Here is a 24,149-nt window from a genome sequence, read left to right as displayed (position 1 = left end):
GAAACATTAGAAGGAAACAACCAGAGCTGTGTGTGCGTGTACATGTGAATATGTGTGTATGTGTGTATATCTGTGTATACACGTTTGTGTACATGTGTGTATATATGTGCTATGATCTGAATTCTTGTTTCCCCCCCCAAAATTCATGTTAAAATCCTAACCCCCCCCCCAAATGATGGTATTAAAAGATGAGGCCTTTGGGCAGTAATTAGGTCCTGAGTGGGGAGCCCCCCTGAATGGCATTAGTGTCCTCATAAGAGAGACCCCACAGCGCCCTCTACCTGCTTCCACCATGTGAGGATGCAGGGAAAGGCAGATGGCGAGGAAGCGGGCTTGCACCAGAGCGAAGCTGCTGGCACCTTGATCTTGGACTTCCCAGCCTCCAGAACTGTGAGAAATAAATTTCTGTTCTTTATAAATCACTCGGTCTATGGGATTTTTGTTCTAGCGGCCCGAATAGACTTAAAAACGGTACATATACAGATGTACATTTAATTAACTTTTCTCCACACCCTTGCTTCTGTTTATCCACAGCTACTGCTTCCTCGGTAACGTAGGCCAGCAATGACCCCTCGGAGTTGCCTGCTTTCTCCTAGTATCACGCTCCTGCATTTTCGGCTCCTGCTAGCGCCTGCCTCATTATTTTGGTATTTCTGAATTTGAATTCATCTGACGGGCTGAACTTTCCTTTTGCTGTGAGTAATGCCATAAATGGCTTGCCAGTCTATAGACTGACTAGTCTTGGATCAGATGCCCTTTCTTAATCTAATCAAAAAGTCTGTGCTGGAGAAAGGGCAATTGGTATTGCAATCCCTTCCTGCAGTTTCCCTTGAGCAGGGGCACAGACAAGTCAGTCTCTCTTTAAAGAGTCTGGGTAAGCAAGCTTCCTGACACACATCTCCAGAAATCACCAGCTGGAGCACTCTTGCCTGTGTACTCAAGGTTATTCTACCCTTCAGTTCTGCCATCGTTCATGTTCCATTTTTAATTTATCATCCAGAGAAATCCCTGGAAGATATCAGAGAAATCATCCTGGTAGTTGCAGAGGTTAAAAGAAAATAGGTAAGTTTGTGTGTTCCTCAGAACAGTGTCATCTTGAAACTGATTTTCCCAGAATGTGAAACGAACATGTTTTGTATTTCTTAGTACATATTCTCTGGTGTGAACCATAAACTTCTTTATTAAACCAAATATTATTGCACAACCATTTGAGCCAAACTATGTTTAAAGCTCTGAGCAAATGATCCATGAACAAAATGATGAAATCCCTGAGTTGGGAGTTCACACTGCAGTGGGGACAAGTAGTGGCTATTTATCAGACCCTCTGTGACTGCCCAGCACTCTTAGAGCACCTTTCCAGTATTTGCAAATATTCCACCTACATGGTCTTGCCTCCCCAAGGAAGATGCCACAACTCAACATTCCCAGACTCTCTAATAACTAGATTATGGGGCTATGACTATGGCCCTTCCAGTCATATGCATGAAAAAGAGATTAAATACAGAAAAAAGTGCCATAAAGATGAAGACTCACAGATGTCTATTTTTTGTGTGTGCTTTGGTGTTGCAAAAAAGTCACATAGGCCAGAGAGGGACCAATAATAGGGATTCTTGTAGTAGCACTTGGTGCCTAAGATGCAGAGTCCTCATGGTGTAATTTGGGCATTTTTCTAGATTTGTGCCATCCAATATGGTGGCTAATAGCTTTATCCAGCTCTTGAGCCCTCAGAATTCGGCCAGTGCAACTGATTTACTAAATTTTTTCATTTAAATTAAAATTTCAAGTCAGCTGCTTCATTCAGTTAATAGAAAACTTTTAAGTATATTTGGAATAACTTTGATATGTGTATCTACTTGTTCAACTGTAAATTTTAGGAAATGAAAATACAGATCAGATTTTTTGATAGAAATTTAATATCCAAATTGAAATGGGATATTAATTGTAAAACACACACAGGATTTTGAAGACAATATAAAAAATAATACAACATATCTCAATAATCATTTATGTTGGTTATATGTTATAATAATATTTTGGATCGACCAAGGTTAATAAAATATATCTTTAAATTAATTTCATTCTTTCATTGTACTTTTTAAACATGGCTATGGAAAGCTTTAAATACATACGTGGCTCATGTGATATTTTCATTGGACAGCAATTTCCTAGACAAATGGTTCTCAAATTTTAATATGCATCATAATTTCCTGGCAGGCATGTTAAATCAATACAGTGTTTTAATTGAGAATAACAGAGGGTGATCAGGGAAGAAATCTGAAGAAGTGACCTTCCAGGTGATCTCTGAAGGTTAAGATTTGGGGAGAGATCTGCCACAGAGAGATGGGAGAGCATGAGCTAGGGTTCTGAGTGAGACAGGAAAACTATCAGTACTCCTGAGAAGCTCCAAGAGGCTCTTGTGGCCAGGTCACAGTAAGGAGAGATGAAAATGTGATAAGAAATCAGAAAGGCAGATGGGAACCAAATTGTACATGGCATTGTAGGTCTTGGTAAGGAGTCTATTCAAAATATTATTCAAAATGCAAAGGAAATCCATAAAAAGAATTTCAATCAGTGGGATGGGGGGATCTGAAATTATTTCTAAAAAATTACTCAGGCTAATGCCTGGAAAACTGATGGAATATGAGAAAGTGGAAATGGGCAGAACAGTAAGAAGACTATTGCAGCAACAAAGGAAGGGCTGAGCAAAATATGCTGAAACAACCTAATGCAGTTGTCACCAGCTACTGACAGTAAAGGTTATGGAGATGGTACAAATACTGAAAATGTTCAAGATACAATGTTAACTGAAAAAAGCACAGTATATAAATTTGAGCAAACACTACACTTCAGCTATGTGAAGTTATGTATGCATATGAAGACTAAATGAGAATATACCCCATCTATCTGGAAGCAGGAAAAAAAAAAAAAAAACAGTGAAAATCTGGGCGACAAGTTTCCTTTTCTAAAATTTAAATTGAGCTAATATTACTTCAGAACAGCATATATTGGGAACTCTTGTTTAGTTAATTGAAAGGTTTCCCTTGCCTATCCTCTTGGGAAATGTTTTTATCATCTCATTTACTCATTTTTAATGGATATTCTTACAGGTTTATTTTCTGTGCAGTTTTTAGAATCAGAGCAGTTTGAAAAATTCATGTTGGTATTTTTTACTGAGTTCAGTTTAATTTCCAGATTTATAGGTTAATTTAGGGAAAACCGATACCTCTAAACTCTTGAATTTTTCCATCAAGTATCGCCGTTTACTTATGTCTTTCATTCCTTCGTGCGCATAACAGAACTTTCCAACTGACTTTTAATTTCACAAAAGAAAGCCACTGAAGTTTTAATCGTGCACCTCTAATTAAGAGCTTTATAGTTGATTCTCTTTGATTTTTCATGTACAAAAGCAAGTGACAGTTTTCCTTGCAGCCTTTATAATCCTATTTCCTTTCTCTTGTCGCATCCCGTAGGCCAGTAACTCTATAGCGCTGTCCAGCAACAGTAACCCCGGCGCGCGCTCTCGCGGTGCGTCGCTTTCCTTACTTTATGGAAAATGCTTTAGGCGTTTAATAAAAAAGCATCTTTTTTTTTTAGCTTTCAGTAGAGACACGGGGTACTCTCTGTGCCCTTTCCACTTACGCTGCATCTGCACCCCTGGCTTTCTTTGCCCAGTACCTTACACCTCGAAAACATCCTACATTTGTTTAAAGACAAAAAAGTAAGATTCTTGGTCTCTTCATCCATTGCCTCAAAAAGAAAGAAAGAAAAAAAAAAAGAGTGGAGGAAAGGGCGCAAAAGGAGCCCGCGAAAGCTCCATAGCAACAGCCGGAGCAGAAAGGTCCCGAGTCCCCCGGCAGAGGGTCGCGCCCCGGGGTCGCCGCAGGAGGGAGGCCGGGAGCGCGGGGAGGAGTCGGGGCCGCCCCCGCCCCCAGCCCGCGGCCGCGCCGCCCCCGAGACCCCCCGCGAGGGGGTGGCCCCGGACGCCCGGCGGCAGCCTCGCCCCCCGCCCGAGCCCCGCCCGGGAGACAAAGGGCCCCGGGCCCCGGCGCAGGCGGGTGCGGTCCCCCGCGCCCCGTCTCAGGCTCCGCGCCATGGCCAGGTCTCCGCGCGCCCTCGCCGTCGGGAGCGCTGGCGTCTCCCTCTGACCGCCCCGCATCCCTCCATCCCCTTCCCGTTCCGGGCTCGCCCTCCGCCCCCCGCCAGCCCTCGCTGCAGTCTGTCGGTCTGTGTGTCCGTCCGGCCGGCCTGGCGCGCAAACCTCCGGCCACCGGCTTGGATGGACGCGCGGAGGCTGCCCGGGGCTCCAGGGGTCTTGCTTCCAAAGTTGGTTCTGCTCTTTGCGTACGCAGGTCAGTGACACGGGGACGGCCGGGGGCGGGAAGGGGACCCGGGGCCGCGCTCGGGTCGCGCTCGGGGCGACGCGCTGGGACCTTGGCGGGAGCGCAGAGATGCTGGGGTCCCCGCGGGGCGGGCGCGCTCGGCTCCACTGGCTCGCGGTTTATTTGTTTTGTTCCTTGAACGTTTCCTTCCCTCTCTTCAATTTTCTTTTCGTTGCCCTTCTCTGTCTACAAAGCAACGTGGAAACCCCAACCCCACATTTAGGGGATTTTACTCTCTGGATAGCGTAACGTTTACCCAGTCGTGTCCACCACTCAGGAATCGGGGCGACTGGAGGCTAAGGGGTGGAAGGAAAACATTTTGTAAAAGCACCTGAAGTTTCCCAGTAAACCCGTGTGGTGACCTTTCCATTTCAGTATAAGCTACTCGCTGCGCCCTCCATCCTCGAATTCTGAATATTCCGCCTTTTGCCTCTTGGAAATAAAAGCCCTTAGGCCTTTGCTTCTGTTCTTTAGGAGATGATTCCCAAGTGTGCTGGCCTGGGCAGTGGGATGCTTCGAGGTCAAACATAAGGCCTCCGGGAGACAGTTCACCCAGAGTCTAGCCTGTTTTCGGGGATTTCGTTAAGCCCTTGCTGGTGGGTGAAGGGCATCTCATTGCCCTCCTCCTAGTCACTCTCAGGGAGAGGCGCTGATGACTGATGGGGCAAAGTGGTTTTCCTGTTTTGCGATTGCTACGGAGCCCCATGATGTGGCCTTTCATTCCTTACTCATGATTAAGTTAATTAAACGGGAGTTTTGCATCTGTTTTCTGGTCACAAAACAAGCTAGAAGCAAACGTGTTTTGCAAAATGTTTTCGTGTCTCTGATTTCCTGTGAGGAAAACCAGAGGCTGGTACCCGTGGCCTTGCGATGCTGTCTCCGTAGGCCTGCGGCTTACCTTCTAATATGCGTAAAGGTTGGCTTGGAAAGCCGTGGAAAGGCGCTAGAGCTGAAATGAAGACGCTCGTCAGCATGGCCTGGACATCAAAAGCTTTGAACTCCTCTTGCAGCTTTGCGAGGAGTGACACACAGCAACTCCTGCGGAACTTTTCAGTCTGTTCCTTCAAGTGCAAAGGAGTGGTTTCCCTAAGTTAAAGATACTTTCTTATAGGGAAAATGCTGACTTTCCAATGCTGAAATTCATAAAAGTCGGGAAAGCGCTTCCTCCTTAATGAGGAGAATCCGCATTGGAATCTGCTCGCTCTCATTTCTTTGAAGTCATCCAAGGTGTTCAGGACTTGAGGGACCAGCAGAATCAGCTGTGTTGATAGTGGTTTTATCTCTTTATTAGTTTACTTGAAGCAATGAGAATTCTTTCCTACCTCCTCTGTTTTTCAAAAGCATCCAGAAATAAGAAATCGGGCAGAGCGAAGAAAGCGGTGACAGCCTCACTTGCCCGCACGCACGCTCACCGTGGAGAACAACTTTCTCTCATTCTTTTGCCTCTCCCGCTCCCTGAGGAACACAGAAAGCTGCCAACTCGCACCTACTTCCTCCCCGTAGTCCTTTCCCCAGGCTCAGGAGCCCCCAGAGCTGGCCTGCTGCAAGGTGGGGTCCTTTAGAAAGTTTCCTTCCATCATTCATTCCTCCTCTCCTTCCACATCTCTCCCGGCTAAGCTACAAAACACGCAGCCCTAAGCCAGCGACGCTCGTCTTTGACAGGGGATGTTTCCTGAATGTGTGCTTCGGTGCCAATCCTGAACTCTTTATTTCAGGGGCCTTTTCACGCTGGCCGTGCTCGTTCAGCTACTATTTGCTGAGTGAGCTATGGGGAGTGATACACAGGACAGAGCCCCCAGGCTCTGAGTCTTGGCCAGGAGACAAGGGGTGCCCGTTCCTCAAATGGGCCATAGGAGAGGTACAGCCATGTGCTGTCGGTGTTCAAAGGAGAGGGTCTCACTGCTGCCTAGGAGTGTAAGCTCTGTGAAAACCATGTCTGTTTTGCTCAGCGTAATAGTCTCAGACACTAGCAAAACACCCGGCCCATAAGCGGAGCTCAACCAGTATTTGCTCAGAAAAAACTGAATTAAGACTTTTAGGAACTAGACCTCGGAAAGATAGGGAAGTCTTGGACAAAGGAGATGGAGTAGCACAAAGGCAAAAGCCAAGAGATGGGTCTGTGCAAAAACAGGTGATTCCGTTTGGTTGGAAGTCAGAGTTACCGCTGGAAGTGAGGATGGGACGAGATGGGGGAGCCCTGCAGAAGTAAGAATGGCTCAGACACCCTGTTCAATGAATTGCCAGCCTGAATGGGACAGAAACACAAGTAGATGCGCTGTCCATAACCGGAATTATTTTCCCCAAAGCAAATGTGTTAAATTCATGTTCCATTTGTTAAGGAACTAAGAGCACGTTTCTATACCCAGAGCATCATGCTGGACTGTGGAATCGCTTTTGGAGAGGCCCAATGAAGTGTTTATATTATTGTCCAACTCCCAGTGCAGGCCACAAAGACAGGATTTGGCCAAGGCTTTGCCTTCGTGGCTTCTGTCCCCTCCCTTTCCTTCCTCTCTTATCCTCAGCTGTAGCTTAAGAACCTTTTCTGAGCAAACGTTTGCAGCCAGATGCTGCTTTTCCTATAGGACACATTCCTTAAGGTGGCGTTGGGGTGGGGAACCTTCTTCCAGATCGTGCCTTCAATTAGTCACTGAAAAAAGTTTGAATTGGGTGATTTTCAAGGATATTAACTTGAATATTGGAAGCAATATTATTTGTTTTCTGAAGGTCTTTGGAATGTTCCATTTTTTTTTAACAAATGAGAGAATGCTCCTGTATCGTTCAAACTCTGATCTTCACAGAATTAGTCTCAAATAAACTGGAGGAAGCAAGTAACATATCAAAACAAGCTTTGAGGTGTGGTTGGAACCTCGGTTTGGAAACGTGATTGTGAATGTATCTGCCGTGCTATTAAATCTGCCCTTTTCAGTCATTTAATTCTGGGAAGTAGACGAGAGGGCTGGAAAATGCCATAAAACTAATGAACAACGTGTGACATGACGGAAATGTTTGCTGCAGGTAAAATCCAGCGCTGCTTGGCTACAAGATTTTGGGCTTGGTTTCCCGTAACACTGGCTCAAAATATTTTTATATCACCACGTCCTTATAATAATAGCCATTGGAGTACAATAGTAGTAACTGAATCTTTGATATTCATGGAGATCGTAGTAAGATGTCACTGTCCTGGACATCATTTAAAAAGCACCTCATGAAGCTGCTTACACATTGGTTGTCCTGCTCCCACAGAATAAGTGGGGACATCGGCTCTCCCTGTCTCTGAGTGGCTTTTAGTAGCTTTTAAAAGCAGGAAGCAAAACATTCCTGCTAAGCGCTTGAGGCAACCAAGCAGTCTAAATATTTGAATTAATTAAACAGCACAAAAAATGAGACCAATAAACATTCACTGGGAAAATGATACAATAAATAGCCTTTAAAGGTTTTATGTACTCTGCAAAAAGCATGCACTGTCAATAAATCATTACAGTGTATTTCCATCTTCAGATTTTTCGAGTAAATTTAAGCAGTATTACTGCATCTTACGAAGGTAATTATTTCCCCCTCTCATTCCGTCTTCCAGCATCCCAGAAGAAGGCATTAAAGTCTGTTAACGTATGAGGTAGAAAAAAAATTGAGGGAAAGAAAATGTGAACTTTTTTCACTTGTTCCACAAAGGCCACGCATTATTGATAAAGGTGAATGAACTTTGCTACTTTTTAATCACATCCTTTTGTAAAAAATCATCTTGGCAGGGAGGCAATTTAAAAGCAGAACCTAAATTTCCCTTTCGAGATAAATCAATTGCATGGACATATAGATGTGGATATAACATCTTGTACTTTTATGTTAGGACTTGGGCAAGAAAGCAGAAGTCTTCTATAATTTAGAAAACAGTTGATATTACCTTCAGAGACTGAGCTGGAAATGACTTATTTTGTGATTTTTGAACATCTGACTTAAATTATCAGACCATACTTAATGTTTTCCTGATCCTGTACCTGAGACTCGCATATCCATTATAATTTATACCACTGACTATAATTAAATGGTAACCTTAACGTGTTAAACATAAATTATTTAGGTGGAATAAAGAATTTTTAAAAGCCAGGGTAATTTTTGTTCAACATTTTGGGTATAATTTTCCTTACCAAACGTGGGGGGAAAAGACAGTAATTTGGCTTTGTTAGCTCCAACACGTCCTTTTTAATCAGAAAATACCTTTCCCCCTTCCCACAGTGCTGTTTCATAGATTATTGATTCTTCAATCTGACATTAAACTCTTAATTATTCACAAGTTAATTAGCCAGGGACACTTTTTATTTTCCAATCCAAATGCATCGACAGGATGTGCAGACTCCTTTGTGTTACCATATGTAGGCAAACTGTGTTTATGAAAGTAGAAAATGGTAAAGAAGGGAAAAGATAAAATGCATTGCCATGAAAAAGTACATTATTTTAAAATTATTTCCATTAAATGAAGGTGAGAGTAACACCCTAAAGTCAAAAGACTTTCTCATTTAAAAATGATCCGAACTCGACTGACAATGTGAATGGGTAGCTGGATCATTCGTCCCTCCCGTCATTGTCTCAATCAGTTCTGGCCGCCGGTTATGCTGCTTGATGCTGGAGACTCAGTGATCTCTCCCTCTCTCTCTTCTTATTCTCACCCGAGGATATTTTGATATTTTTCCCATTGCTTTTTCAGAGAGAGTGGAAGGGAGAGGGAGAGAGAGGAAAAAAAACATTGATGTGACAAAGACACAGCAATTGGTTGCCTCCTGCACGATCCCCGACGGGTAGGGCATCAAGCCTGCAACTGACGTAGGAGCCCTTGGCCAGGATGGAACCCAAGACGCTCTAACCACTCAGCAACCTGGCCAGGGCTGCTGCAGGAGAGTCGAAGAAGAATGGTCTTTGCCCGTTCTAGCTTTATGTCTAATAGGGAAGGTAGACTAGTTCAGATGCCTACAAACTGCTTTAGATTCTGAGTACATGAAACGAAACTCTAAATGCACCGAGGAGTGATCGAGGTCTGGAATGGAATACTTTTTCATGAAGCTGTGATTTCAGAACTGTAACTGGACATATGTTGTTTTTATTTTGTAGACGATTGTCTTGCTCAGTGTGGCAAAGACTGTAGGTCTTACTGCTGCGATGGGACCACTCCCTACTGCTGCTCCTACTATGCCTATATTGGGAATATCCTCTCGTGAGTATTGGTCAGATTTGACACTACTGACGCCCTTTCCCATGCCCAGTTATGTTTACAAAGAGTACTAAGTTATAGGAGTGGGCAGGAAATTTTAAGAGTGGCTGTTGACATAAAATCTCTATTGGAGATACTAAATCCTCACTACCTAGCACATTACTTGACAAAATGTACAAATTCATATACAAAATAAATTGCCTTGATTAGGAGGGAGTTAAAAGAAATATGCTTTTATTGCTTAATTTGTGTTTTATAAAAATAATGTTTTAAGTAGACCTTATTCGTATCATTGATAATTTTTTCAACCTTGTAAATGACATTGTCTGCTTTGTCGAAAAATTTATGTTAGAATTTGGCATTTAACTATGGCCGGTTTATTTTGCCATCCATGTATTTGCCTAACTCATTCAGCAGATATCATGGAAAAGGAACATTATGAGTAAAAAACAGTTGAAATATGAAATGTCAGCTTTCTATGTAATGCGTTTAAAGCAACTTCAGGGAACAAGTGTAGAGCCCAGGCAGCCGAGACACCAACAATGTAAAGTAACAGCCGCTGCACGAAGCAGTGAGACCTGCGCCCTGGGACTGTGGGAAGCGTTTCTCCACAATCGACTGAGAACCTGTTCTAGAGATGCCTCTGGTCAGAGGGATCGGAGAAGCAGGAACTGCCTTCGGGGATGTGGGCCTTAAAAGCATGCAGCTCTCAGTGTCCCCACACAGACATGCAAGGTGAGAAAGGAAAGGTAGAGAATTAGGCACGTAAGAATTTCCTGAGTCAGAACCACCCGTGACCCTGAGATAGCAGAAGCCTGGCCTCTGCTCTCCTTAGCTTTTATTTTTCAGGCGACCATCAGGATGAGTTGGCAGCTGTCCTGCTGTGGCTTAGCTCATGCCCTATGAAGCCTTAGGTGGTGCCAGGCAACACTGGGCCCTAAAGGATGAACATTGAGACAGCTTCCAATTCAGCCTCTATTTCCTGAGAACAGAAACACTGGGGCAACATAAACTTTCTCGATTCAGAGTTGGGGCTGATGTTAGAGAGCATGTCTCTCTGAGTAAGACCGAGAAGAATCCGACTTCAGGATCTTCTTAAAGACTGTCCTGATTACGTGAGAAAGGCCAGGCTGTAATAAAGATGGATGAATGGAAGTGCATTCTTTGAAATGCATGTAAACTCTAAATAAAATGTTCGAATTTTTTCTCATGGAAGACTTGGTGGAAAGGAGATGAAGTCTCCTTCTTATGTTAGAGAATGGCCAGAATGATATCTACGGGAATTAATCAGCTCAGAATACCCTAAATATAAGTATATAATGATGTTGCACATTTGTATATCACTTCACACTTAAAATACATTATGACTGAGTTCCAGTTTTATTTTCAAGTGGTCTGCACATGCCAGATACGGCTGTTCCAGGTAGATGTGTGAGTGGGCCCGGCAGGTGGCAGATTGGAGGAACCAGGCGTCAGAGTGATTCTGGGGGTCTCGGCTCCTCTGGCTCCTGGCCTGTTCCCCTGTCCACTGACTACTTCGTGTGTTACTCCCTGATTTCTCACCTGATAGCTACCGCCACCCTGGTAAAGATACACTTGAGACATAATTACTTATTAATCAGGACACTTAAAAATTAAGTTTACATGTGTGCTTTATATGTTTTAATTTGAGATCAGAGTCGTATTTCCATGGTATATATTCTAAGTATTTGACTGATTTCTCACCACATAATTAAAGTATTAGTTAAACTGATATGTTCATCTGGGTTATTAGGGCCATGGACTTGTAATATTGGTGGAAAAAAGGATTTTGTTTTTTAGGGAAATAAACACAGATGGATATTATATTTCAGGCCATTAAAACTGAATTTTCTGTTCAAAATAGAAACCACTAAGTAAAGCCCTTGCTAAACAATTGTTAGGGGGAAAAAGGAGGGGGTGCTTTAAAGTGTTTTCACCACTGGATAAAGGAGAATACATTTTCAGGATTTCCAGTTATTGTTTAAGATTTGAAAAGAGTTCTTAACTCCACCCAAAGCTTTTTCTTTTTTTTTTCTTTTTTAAGTTGGGTGTGGGTGGAGGGGTTCAGAAAAAAAGAATCATTCCAAGAATGCTTAGGAAAGTGTTTTTATGCACATGTTTTCAAATATTGCTATTTTGGAACTCATAAACTATGCTCCCTCTCCCAAGCATCCAGACACATTCTTAGTAAAACCGTTTTAATCACCTTAACAGAAAATTAAACCTTTCTGGTTATCAGAAAAATAATAAGGAAGAAAGCAATAAACACAATGGGATGTTTTGTCCTCTAAATGAACAACTTTATAAATTGGTTATACTTTGGCTTCTATTTTTGTCTGTTTGAAAATAGGAAATATCTTGGCTCAGCTGAAAATGAGCCAAATAGAGTACAGAATACAATGCGGGTCATTCTAGACTGTTTGGAAATGGCAAGGTAAGGCACACTTACCCTGGTGGCTGACTCCTCTCCCCAGTCATCCTCTAAAATATTCGGGGTGGATGTGTCTCCTTCTTAATTCTATTTACTTCATCTCTCCTCTGTTTTGCAAAGTAACCACTAAGACTCATTTTGAAGAGATCAGAAGAGCTAACTTTCAATTTATCTTTTAGTTGAAAAGTCTTGTTTTACTCAGGTCCCTCCTTTACTGATATTTTACCTGAATATGAGTTAATCTTGACAAATAAATTGAGATCCCCCCCCTTTATTTCCTCTTCTAGTTAGTACTTTTAAAATTCACTTGTGTCTCATGGAAAACTTTACAAATTAAACTTTTAAAATAGCATATCTACCTTTTTAATGAAGCTATAATTGACCTGTAACATTATATTAGTTTCAGCTGTAAAGATGATGATTTGATATTTGTATATATTGCAAAATGATCACCACAGTAAGTCTATTTAACATAAGTCTATTTAAAATAGCATATTCTATTTTTAATCATTATAGTCACAAATAATGTTCACAATATAGGAAAACAGCAGTGTCATTTTCCAGAATTTAAGAATAATTTTACAGAAGTTGGCATACACTATGCGATCATTTATTTACAAATACATACTGAGTGCCCATAACCGTGGCAGTACTGAGCCGGGTCCTGGGATCCAAAGATGAATCAATGATGTAGCCTGACCTCTAGGATCTCGTAATCTAATGAGAGAAGAGCGTGTGGACAATTCTAATTCAATGAACTAATCTCTGAAGTGTTATTGGAGGGCCAGGGAGAGAGAAAACAGTGCAGTCTGTGTTTGTGCGTGTGCGTGTGCGTGTGCGTGTGTGTGTGTGTGTGTTTAGGGAGAAATGTTTAGAGAAAGCCTCATGAACATGAAATTTGAACGGCGCTTTGAAGGCACAGTATCTACATAAATGGACAGTGAGGAAGGGGTGTGCACCTTCCAGATAGAGAGACTCTTGCTTTCAAAGCAAAGACATAAGAAATGCCCAGTTTGTGAAAACCCATGTTGTTCAGTATTGCTAGCGAGGTAAGAGTAAATTTCGAATATAATATAAGAATGGGTGTGTAAGGCAAAAGATAAGCCCTTACTTTTGCATACTTTTATTGGTAGATTTCATACATTTATTGGTCGGGCCTAACACAACTGAAACAAAATAATCCAGTAGTTTTCTAGAAATAAGACAGCTGGTTTTATATAGAAAGGACACATTATTATTTAGACAGCACTGAGACAAGGGACAAAGGTGAGAAGGCACCGAATGCCAATTATTTTTATTCCATAGAGAAAAGATTTGGAATAAACATTTTGAGTTGTTACACTATTTAGAACTATTTATGACAGAATATGTGACTTTGGAATTATTTTTGACATTTTTTTTTTTTTAATCACAAAAGCAACTACCTGAAAATTTAAAGCCCCGCTATGCTTGAAAACGAGAATTGGGCCAGGTGAAGAAATAAACAATTTCTCATCAAACTGATTCTGAGACATTTCATTCAGCCACCCTTTTGCACGGAAGATAAACATCTTTGATGAATACTGAAAAGGCTATTTCAATTTTTGCTGCCGAAGAAATGGAATCAACATTCCCCAGAGAGAGGATCCAGAGTAAAGCTGGGGCTTGTGCGACAGTCTTTAGAATCGGCGGCATTCAAGGGAACAGGGCGTGCGGTTGGGGGGCTAGCTGCAGTTGGACTTGACCGAAGGGGAAGGAAGGTGGGCTGCTGTGGGAGTGAGAGGGCAAGTGCACAACACTGACCAGGAGCCAGGAGTGACTGGGCTGGACACACAGAGGGGAGCTTTAACCCCCTTACTCAAAAATAGATTTTGCTCTTCCAGTTTTGCCTTTGTAAAATGCAGGTCTGTCTAGGGATTCGTCGGAGAGCCATCTGGCCAACACAAAATCCCCACGGGGAAAAACCAAGAGGAAGAACTGATAACGGAGACCCTGGTGGGATTAAGTTTCTTTTCTCCTCAATGAAATGTGAAAGATGTATTGCCTGCAGTTTTGCAAAGACAGCTACTAAATATCACAACTGTGATTTCAGAGTCGTGTTATGCATGAAAGCAAAACTGAGTTAAAAGATAAAGGTTTCATATTTTCAAATGGCATTTGAGGTTCTGTGCTCATTAAGTAGCTAAGCATTCTGTAAAAAACACACGAGGCTATTCAAATACTGGCAGAAACATAATGCATCTTGAAAGGCCTTTGGCATTGGCAGAAACATTAAAATTAATTAAATTTAAATTTTCTTAGTACTTAGATATGGAAAAAACACTTCTGGAAGGGAGCCTATGAAGCAAATCCATCTGTGGGAGCCTTATTTTTGTTTTTATAATGATGCAAAGATAAATAACTAATACAATGTTGAAATAAATATGAGCTTGATTTAAAATGTAACAGATAATTTTTAATATAAGAAGTCAGTATTTCTCAGAAGACATACATTTACATTTTATGGGCTATTTTTTTAAGAGCCAACATAAATGTCTAAAACTTTTCTCAGTCAAATCTATATCCTACTCTTTCAGAACTGTCTTTGTGAATTAAGACTAATGTCAGAGTCATAATTTGTTTTTAAGAAGGAATAGCTGAAGTTTTCAGGACATAGTCTCGGTAACTTATTTCTATAAACAAAGCACTTTAGGTGAGGATCCATCTTCATTTATTCAGATCATGCCCAAACCAAACTCATATCTGCTCAGATATTTCAGATTTCAGGGGCTACCTTAATTAGACAGAAATCAGAGTTGGGTATTATAAGAGAAGGTGTGTTTGGTGGTGGCAGGGGTTATTAAAGTCATAGGAACTACTGTTTATTTAATTTTTTCTGTCCCGGGTACTTAAATTACTTTATTAATCTTCAGAATGGCCCTCCTGATCTACGTATTATTTATTACTCCACTCTGTAAAGATGAAGAAGCTGAGGCTCAGAGTTAAGTAATTTTTTTCAAAATTCACACAGCTCCTAAATAATGAGCTGGCATTTAAAACCTCATGCAGTGGGTTCTCTGCTACTCTCCACTGGCTCCTGAAAATCTGAAGCTTCCAGGGTGGGAGAATGGAAACTATTTATTGTCCTAAACACCAGATTTTAGGGCGAGCCTTTTCTTACCCTCAATATCTGAATTAAATTCTCTCCTATATGCTGCTGTAACATTACCCTTTCTCTATCATGTTATTATCTATCACTTTATTCAAGTTCCTAAATTACCTGGCTGCCCTTCCACACTCTAGACCCTGAGGGGACAGGAAGCCAACCTGACAATTTACCGTGGGAGGGACAGAGCCTGGCCAGCTCAATGACCCATGATCCGTTGCTAAACGCAGGTCAACCCTCCATTTAAACATGAAAAACCTGGCATTTTGTGTGTTCTAAATAAAGATGTATCCTGTGGATAAATAATTGCTTAGAAAAAAATCAAATTATAATTTGAATATGTTAGAATTTCTTTTCAGGGAGTAAAATCAGGTATCATTACAAAGTAAAAGGAGTGATTTCTATGGATTGATTCAGTGATCACTTTTTAGTCACACTGTGTGACGATAAACTTGTAATCAGATAATAAGGTGAGAACTCAAACGCCAGTGTGATTATAATGATTTAACCACTTGTCATGTTTCCCTGACAAAGCTCGCGTCTGACTGTGGTCCATCAGTGAGGAGGCCTGATCTGCCTGCCCATGGCTATTAAGGCATCAGCCTGCTGAACTACTCTGTTCAGTTGCGCAACTTTTTGCAGATAAAATGTTTTATTGATAATGTCAAAGAGGGAGGAATTGTGCACACACACAGGGATGCTCATCCCGTTATATGGGAACATTCCTGGTGGGCCGCTGCCGGCTAGAGCACCACGTGCAGCTGCTTCCCAAACGTAAAATGTTAGGGTGCGCACACCCATGACGAGTGACAGTTTTAGAGGGGTGATAACCCCTCGCAGGGAAATGGGGTTCCATCTGAAAGTGCCAGGGGCGAAGGCCTTGCCCCTCAACTCATAGTATGACTCAGACGAGCAGAATTTCTCGTGTCGATACTCTTACAAAAAGAAGAAGGAGAAAAATCTTACAGGTAACGAGAAAAATGCTTTTTTATGCCTTTGTACAAATCTTACAAAAATAGAGAAAAACATGACAAATTACTTCCAGTGTACTCTGTATGAGTTCACACTGTCAAAAAGGTACGCACAACTGTATGTCTCTATGCTATGCTGCGTTTTGCAAAAAAATAAGTGCTACCTGTGGTTGCAAATAACCAGTTGGGCCATGTTGATACAACATTTTCCCATATTCTACAAACACCAGGAATGAAACAAAATCAGTCTCCAAAGTCTTACACAGAGGGAGATATTTGAATTTAAATTTATCGACTAAGTGGTGAAAATTCGACGATGCAGTTGCAATCTTGAATAATGTATTAAATAAACAGACTTTACCCTTTCCCAAGTGGAATTAAACAGGATCAACTCTTTGTGAGTCTGTCCTTAATTCATGGTAGCTTCAGTGACAGTAGGTTGTAGAATAATTGATAAAAGTTTTGGGTCCCTCTTTCATGCTGTGTGGACTTCATTCACCTAATATCACCAAGCCTCAGTTTATTAATTTATAAAAAGAATATCAGTAACAGGTTACCTATATCTCAGAATCAGGCTGAAGGAAATATAAAAGCACTTAGAATGGCTTTGGAAATTTTTCCTGTGATTAATGAAAATATTGGGTGATGAAAACATCTGGAGTTTGGAAAAAGATTAAATAGATGGGGGGCAAAGTGACTTCTCCGAGGTCATTTGGAAAGCCCATGACTGACCAGCAGAGCACCACTTTGGGTGTGAGGCTCTCTCCCTGGTTCTCTAGTCCAAAACATGGGTGAGCACTCTCAGCATTGAATAAAATAAACGATCTACTTAATCAAATCTGATCACAGCCTAATAACAGCAAAGGTAGCTGATTAAGTACCTTGTCCTGCTGCCTGGCAGTTGCTAAAAGCATAATACAGCCCCCAAAATCATTTGCATCAAGTAGACGAATCTGTCATGTCGCCCTAGGCTGACCTGTGCGTTAGAGAAGGTGACTGAAAAATGGGGTAAACCATTCTAAACAGAAATATATAAACATAAGTTATAAAACAATCACACATGTAATACCAAAACTCAGGGGCAATGATTTGCTTTATAAGAGGATTCATTATAGAGTTCCGGTTAATTCACTATTCAAAATTTATTTTATTCACAACTTTTCAGAAGTGTCCACTGGGCATATGACTGGTTCGCCTCTACTGATGACCTGCCAATAATCAGTGCACAGAACAGTGGTCTAACCATTGGCCATTTCAGTGGCGATCCCAATACTCTATAGATTTGAGCATGTCTTTGCATGTAAAAGTTTAGAATTGCCCTGATCAGGCTTTTTTAAAGAATGTGTTAATCATCCGTTCTTTCAGTATGTCAAGTGCTTAGAAGACTTACCAGAATAAAAAGAGCAGTGGTGTGCCTCTGATGATGTTGTATACAACCTACATTGGCAACAATTGACAGATTGAACGTATTTTCACTGATGGCAAATAAATGCCGGCTGGCATGCCAAATCAAACATCATTGATCCTAGCAAGGATCAACTGAGATCTATCAATTCTAAAATGAGTTTCTTTTTACATAGCTTGTTGGCTTTAAATAGCCAACTTATCATGCTCTATATTTTGCACAGTGTTTGCAGTAGTTTTTGTCTCATTACCTTTTGTTGGAAGGATTGGCTCCAATTTGGGGTAAGACAGAAAGCACACTCCACTCTCTGCCTTCCACTGAATGTAGCTATAGAATTTGGATGGAATGTACAGAGCAGCAATTTCAGGTATATGAAAAGCAAAGAATAGCAAGCAGATTGGTGAACAAGACTAAAATTTGAAGTACTGTACTACCTAACTAGCAATGAGTTTACCAGTCCCCACCGCCCCCCCACCCCCGTTTACTCCACTTTGAACTAAGCAGAGCCCAGAACACATAAATAGGTTTCAGGACATGGACAGAGAGAAGTTCTCTAGTTCTGGCCAAATAAGCAAGGTCTCTTCATGCTCAAAGACAGTGGGGGAAGTACCTTGATAATGGTGTTCTCTTGTGTAGCTCCCAAGTGACCTTTTGATTGCTGCAGCAGTGGCAGTAATCAGTGGCAGCAACCGGACCTTATAGGAACCCAAAACCCTGAGAGCAAGGAAACTTCCTTTCTGATTAGAGTCATGTAATACCAGGAAGATGGGGTGAATGCCCATTCCTTTTTTTCTATCTGTGTCCTCCCATGGTTCAACCCTGAATATGAGTGCATTTGTGGAAGTATACAAAGAGCAGGATAAATAAAGCCCATCTTTCTGACCAGAGAACCAAAGAGGGTTGTCCCAGGGAACCAGAAAGTACTAGGGAGATCACCAAGACAGAGGGACTCAAGAAAGTGACCACAGAAGTTGCTTGTGAACTCCTAGGCTCACTTCAGTTTGCATATGCATGGCTGTGACCCTATGGTAACAGGCCTTGATAACTGAATATAAGGTAGACAACTGCCCAGGTCTCAGATTGGCAATTGGGTGTTGTACAAATGGGACAGATCCAAACATGACTACAAAGCCTTTGAAAATGGAATTTACATTGAAATCACAACCCAAAGAAGCCTGATTGCAATAGGTGGTCTAAACTGAACCTGGTTGATTGCCTGCTAAAACAAAAATATCAAAATTCCCCATTAACCTTAAAGAAAACCCAAAGCCTTATAATATTTTAAAAGTCCAGGGTACAATCCATAATTACCCAGTATACAAAGAACCAAGGAAATCTCAACTCACAAAAGAAATGCAATCATCAAGCAGCAAAGATGTTGGAATAATCTGACAGAGACTAAAGCAGTTATTATGAAAAATAACCCAGGAAGTAAGAGCAAACATTATTTGAAATTAGTGAAAGGGCTAAAAAAGAAAAAAAAGAAAGAAAATATGAAGAACCAATGGAAATTTCAGAACAAACATATAGTAGCCAAGGTTTAAAAAATTCACTGGATGGGCTCAATAGCAGAATAGAGATATCAGAGTAAAGAATAAATGAATTTGGAGGCAAGACAATAGGAATTATCCAATCTGGAAACAGAAAAAAAAAAATACATATTGAGAGAAAAAAGAACAGTCTCAGGAATCTGTGGGACAGTAACTAAAGGTGTAGCATTCTTGCTATCAGAGTCCTAGAAAAGAGAAGAAAGAGGATGGTACTGAAAACTTTCCAAATTTGGTTAAAGAGAGAAACTACAGATTCAGGAAGCCTAATAAATCTAAAAAGGATAAGTTAAAGAAATCCACACATAGAAACATCATAATCAAACTATTGAAAAGTTAAGAAAAAAATCTTGAAAGCAACCACAAAATAAACATCAAATTACCTGTTAGAGAGCTATAATTTGAACAGTCCACATTTCTCATCAGAAACCAGGGAGGCCAGAGAAGTAGTAGTACGTTGTTTACGTGCTGGGGGGGGAGGGGGATTGTCAAGTCACACTTTTATAACCACCAAAAATATCCTTGAGGAATGAAGGTAAAATAAAGACATTATCAGATTAAATAAAACTAAGAAAATAATTATTGAGCAGACATAATCTATAAGGATTACTAAAGGAAGGTCTTCAGAAAGAAAGCAAATAACACCACAAGGAAACTTGGAATATCACAAAGGGAGAGTAACAAAATTGACATAGACCTAAGTAAATATAATAGGTGATTTTTCCCCTTAAAATATCTTAGACTGTTGAATGTGAAAATATGTAGCATTGTATGTTAGTGCACAACGAGAAAAGGGTCAATCAGCCAGGCAGACGTGACAATGAAAAGGAAAAATTAAAAATTTTAACATTTGGTTTCTGTAAAAAGCCAATAAACTAATTTTGTTTGTTGAAACTCACTTTACAAGGGAAGAAAAAATGTGTATGTTGACCTACTTACAGGGTTAAATAAAATTATTTGTATTTTCCCTTTCTTTTTCTTCTTTATTTTAAATTATGAGTCATGTCAGTTAATGCAGATAATAAATGGAAGGTTAGATGCTCTCTCTTCCAATTCTAAACCAATATAAAACTTGACAATCCCTGGCTTTTTTATTTGTAAGCCCCTCAACGAGAGAATGAGATCTTTCAGGAGATGGCCCACACGTAGGCTTTTTATAATGCACCGAAAACCCTCTTCACTGATGGTAGAAATATTAATTTAACATACTGGATGGAGAGTGTGCTCTGTAGGTGACATAGAATAAAGACAAAGACACAAGCCCCAGAAAGTGGAATGTTGATAATTAAGTGTTGGGATGAAAATGACTAAAGTGATTAATTTCAACTTAGTTTTATTAAAAGAAATATATTGTCTCATGAAATGTGGAAGAGAATTTTGGAAGGGAAATGAATGTTATATTAAAACCAAGACTTTTTAATCACTAGCAGGCTTTCCCAACTATATTCATACATTTTTAAAAATTCATTAAACTTTTTAAAAGAATGATATCCTGGGTGTTTTTCTCTCATCTAAATATTGATGAGAAGGGAGAGCTTGCACAGAACTGCAAGACCCCAAAATTCATTCCTTTCTGGAATGAAATTAGTTCATAAGGAAGAAAGTAGCTCATAAGGGGAAAGAGCTTATGCTGAAATGATTCATTTAAAGCCAGTAAAATCTATTCTACTTTTCAGATTATACTATTAGGAAGACCAACCCCCAGGAGTTTCAATCAATCAATGGTCTGATTTAAAGATTTGCCAAACCTTGCAGGTTTTTTCCCTTATACTACATTCGTTTCAAATAACACTTAATAAGCCTATATTAGCATAGAAGAAACAAAATATGTTTTTTTTATTTTTAAAATAACATTCAAGCTTTTAAATGTCTTATGATTTAAATACTAGGCATTAATTATGTCTGTTAAGTGGAAAGTAAAGTAGAAATTTGACGGCATTTACATTAGTTTAAATTAGAGGTTCCTGAACTTTAGCATGTATGAGAACACCTGGGAGTGCTTGCTAAAAACATATTTTCCCAGGACCTAATCTAGAAATTCAAGGTCAGTAGATCCAAAATGGGGTCAAGAAACCTATATTTTTATTAACCACCTCCCACTAGGAGATTCTGGAATAAATGGCCCTTGGACCACACTGGTCTAAGTAAACCATACCCAAATTATTTCATTTTGGACTCCTATTATGTTGTTTAGTTATCAAATTAAAAGATATAACAAAACTGTCATTACATGAACTATAGCTTCTTTACACTTATACAGACTTACATAAAAGCTTATTTCAAATTACTATGGTAAATATATTCGGGAATTCTGAAAATAAAATGTCATGAAGATTTATTTGCGTTTAATCAAAGTAATCCAGTGGAGTTCTTGGTATTGCTTGGGTACCACTGGGTTCTCGGTAAGGCCACGAACAGTCAAACTAACAAAGCTTTTACCTCTACCAAAACTAGGGCTGTAGAATGGTGATAACGCTGGAGTCTCTTCCATAGGTGGCACAAGGAATAAATTAGTTAGTACTTACGAACCCCTCAGGACAGCAGCTGGTGCTCAGTAGTTCTTAGCTGCCATCTATTCTTCTGCAGCGTGTGCTCGCATTGCATCAGTTATCTCACGCACGCTGCATATCTCAGAAGTGCTGTGACTATAGCAGAGAAGTAGTCCTGTTTGCTTCAACATGATTTTTTTCTTGTCAAAAGGAGTGGGGGGAAAAGTGGGAATAGAATTACAGTCTTCAGCCGGACAGGACATAACCTTTAGCTTAAATGCTGCACAGGTTGGACCATTTCTTGCTCTATTTTAAGAAAAACAAAAATGAGTGCCGGCACCCGGGGCTCCCTAACCAGACAAACGCACCCTCAGCCTTGCTCAGCTCTTGACTTCTGGCAGATGGCACTTGCGTCTGCGCTGTCTCGGTGCTGGGAAGCTGGCATTCCCATTAGATTGTTTTTTGCGCCTTTTTAATATCCTCTGAGGCAGCCTCCAGCCACAGTGAACTTCCTCTCCAAACAGGGCATATATTTTCCTTAGTATCCATTATATTGCTCAAGTACTCCAAGCCCAGTAGAATCTACTATGGCATTAAGGAAGCTTTTTAGCCAGGGCTCCTCTCTCTCATGGGCCTCTTCACTGCGTCCCCGAGGCGCATTCATGGGGCCGTGCATTCTGTAACACTTAAAGTCAGAGAGTCTCACTGTCTCTTTTAAGACCACAGTCTCTTGCCAGCTCATTGTTTTCTCCCTCAGGGGGGTTGGAATGGCTGCACCATTTGAGGATCCCCCTGGGGAAGTGGAATTGTGGATATATTCAGTCTAAGTTGAGTACACATTTATGTGGCTCATAGTCCTGGCAAGTATAGTTAAGTTGCTGCGAGCCATTCTGATGCAGGAGCGGTTCCCAACAATGACCAAAGTGCCCAAAGCAGATTTCAGTGCATCATGTTAGTTAGAGCAGCCATTCTCAGCGGGCAGGCCGCAAGGATTTTTAAAACATGCAGTACCTGGCCTTTTAGTCAGGGGCACCGACCCCTTTTCCCTTAGATTGTCAAGGAAAAAAATGACAACAGCCAACACAACAAGAGCCGTCCAGTGTGAATGAATGAAAAGTATACCTATTTTTTTGTCAGATCGGCAAAAAATCTATTTTTTGATGAGCTGCAAAATTTCAGTAATTAGTTTATGTGCCATGAGATGACAAAGGTTGAAAATCGCTGTGTTAGAGAAAACACTGCATTATCTTTCTCTTCTCTGTTTGGAAAAAGATACTGCAAAGTTATTGGCATATCAGGGGGAGCTCAAAGAATTTGCAGCCTAACCATGTAGTAAAACATAGAGGAATTCATCCTGCTGAGTCGTGTCAGGCGGTTAAACTAATACACTTTCCTGGTGAGGGTCCTCAAAGTTCTACACGCTCAGACTCCAGGAAGCACTGCCGCTGGCTTTGGCTAGCAGGTGGCATAGATCTCCACTGGTCTGTCTCCAGTCTGTTTTTTCCATAAACCATATTATTTTTAATTCACGATATTGTAGAACTTGAGTTTTTCTGAGAAATGCATATATCATGTTAGAGCAGAAACGCCTGTAGTTCTTGTTGCTTTTGTTTTTACCCCTACAATCACTGGGCCTCGGGATGGGGAGGGGGGTGCATTTAGCCAAACCTCCTGCTACCTTTCAGTAGCAGGAAGATTTTTTCCCGTACGATTTCGCATTTTATATTTTATTTTATGTTTTTAAAACGTTCCATTTTGTATTTGAAAAGCTGCATTTTAAGAAAATATCAAGAGAATTAAAGCCCACAGAACTACTACCCCAACTCTTTCTGAAATTGGAAACTAAGCCTATCATAGTTTTCTTGACCAATGTGCCAAACTTCCATTTTGATTTAAAAGTTACAAACCATTTGTTCCTGCTTTATTTTTGAAATCTCTGGTATCTGCAGGTCGGAAGGTCCAGTCCCACCTAAGAAAACACCTAATTTATGCATATATTGAAATTCTCTGCTTAATCTTTCATTGTTGAGAAGCGAACAGGGTGAGCCAGCTTTCATTTTACTTGGAGGACTGTGCTCATCAGAAGGGAGAAACTTCGCAGGGCAACTGTCTGCCTTTGCTGTTGCTCATTAGCGTTGCCATCCTGGAATTAAACTTCCAGTATCTTTCTATGAAAAAAAAAAGAAGCCGCCAGGGTGGAGAGTGACATGGGTGGTGCTTTAAACTGGACGGTCAGGGATGAGCAGGTCGGGGGCCCTACAGAGGCGACATTTCAGCAGAGAACTAAACCAGGTGAGGGAGCAGCCATGTGAGAAATTTGAAAAATGCCACTTCACCGTGTAGGAGGCAGACCCAGGGACTCTAAAGGGTGTGATAAAGGAGAAATAGAACTTTAAAAACAAAGCATTTCAAATAGCATGAAGATTTTATAATTGTAATAAAATATATAATTTTAACATAAAATTATTTGCCAAATTAGGAAGTAAACACAGAATAGGGTTTATAGTAGAGAAATTTTGTCATTGAGTCTTTTCTGAAACATTTAACCTGAACTGAAGCGGTTTTGGCTTCCTCGTAAGTTA

General features: G+C 40.7%; 1 protein-coding gene across 1 annotated transcript in view; it reads left to right on the top strand.

Annotated features, from left to right (window-relative positions):
* The first annotated feature begins 4,094 nt into the window (after nt 1-4,094).
* The window catches only part of CYYR1 (cysteine and tyrosine rich 1), a 70,273-nt gene continuing 50,218 nt past the window's right edge, over nt 4,095-24,149 (top strand). The window contains exons 1-2 of the mRNA XM_087817929.1: nt 4,095-4,349; nt 9,480-9,582. Of these exons, the coding sequence (XP_087674055.1) occupies nt 4,277-4,349; nt 9,480-9,582 (176 nt within the window). The 5' untranslated portion in view covers nt 4,095-4,276. The remainder of the gene's footprint in view (nt 4,350-9,479; nt 9,583-24,149) is intronic.

The sequence above is a fragment of the Miniopterus natalensis genome, chromosome 6 (assembly GCF_054644295.1).
Source record: "Miniopterus natalensis isolate mMinNat1 chromosome 6, mMinNat1.hap1, whole genome shotgun sequence".
In the NCBI taxonomy this organism is placed as follows: domain Eukaryota; kingdom Metazoa; phylum Chordata; class Mammalia; order Chiroptera; family Miniopteridae; genus Miniopterus; species Miniopterus natalensis.
This window is presented reverse-complemented; position numbering and strand designations above follow the sequence as displayed.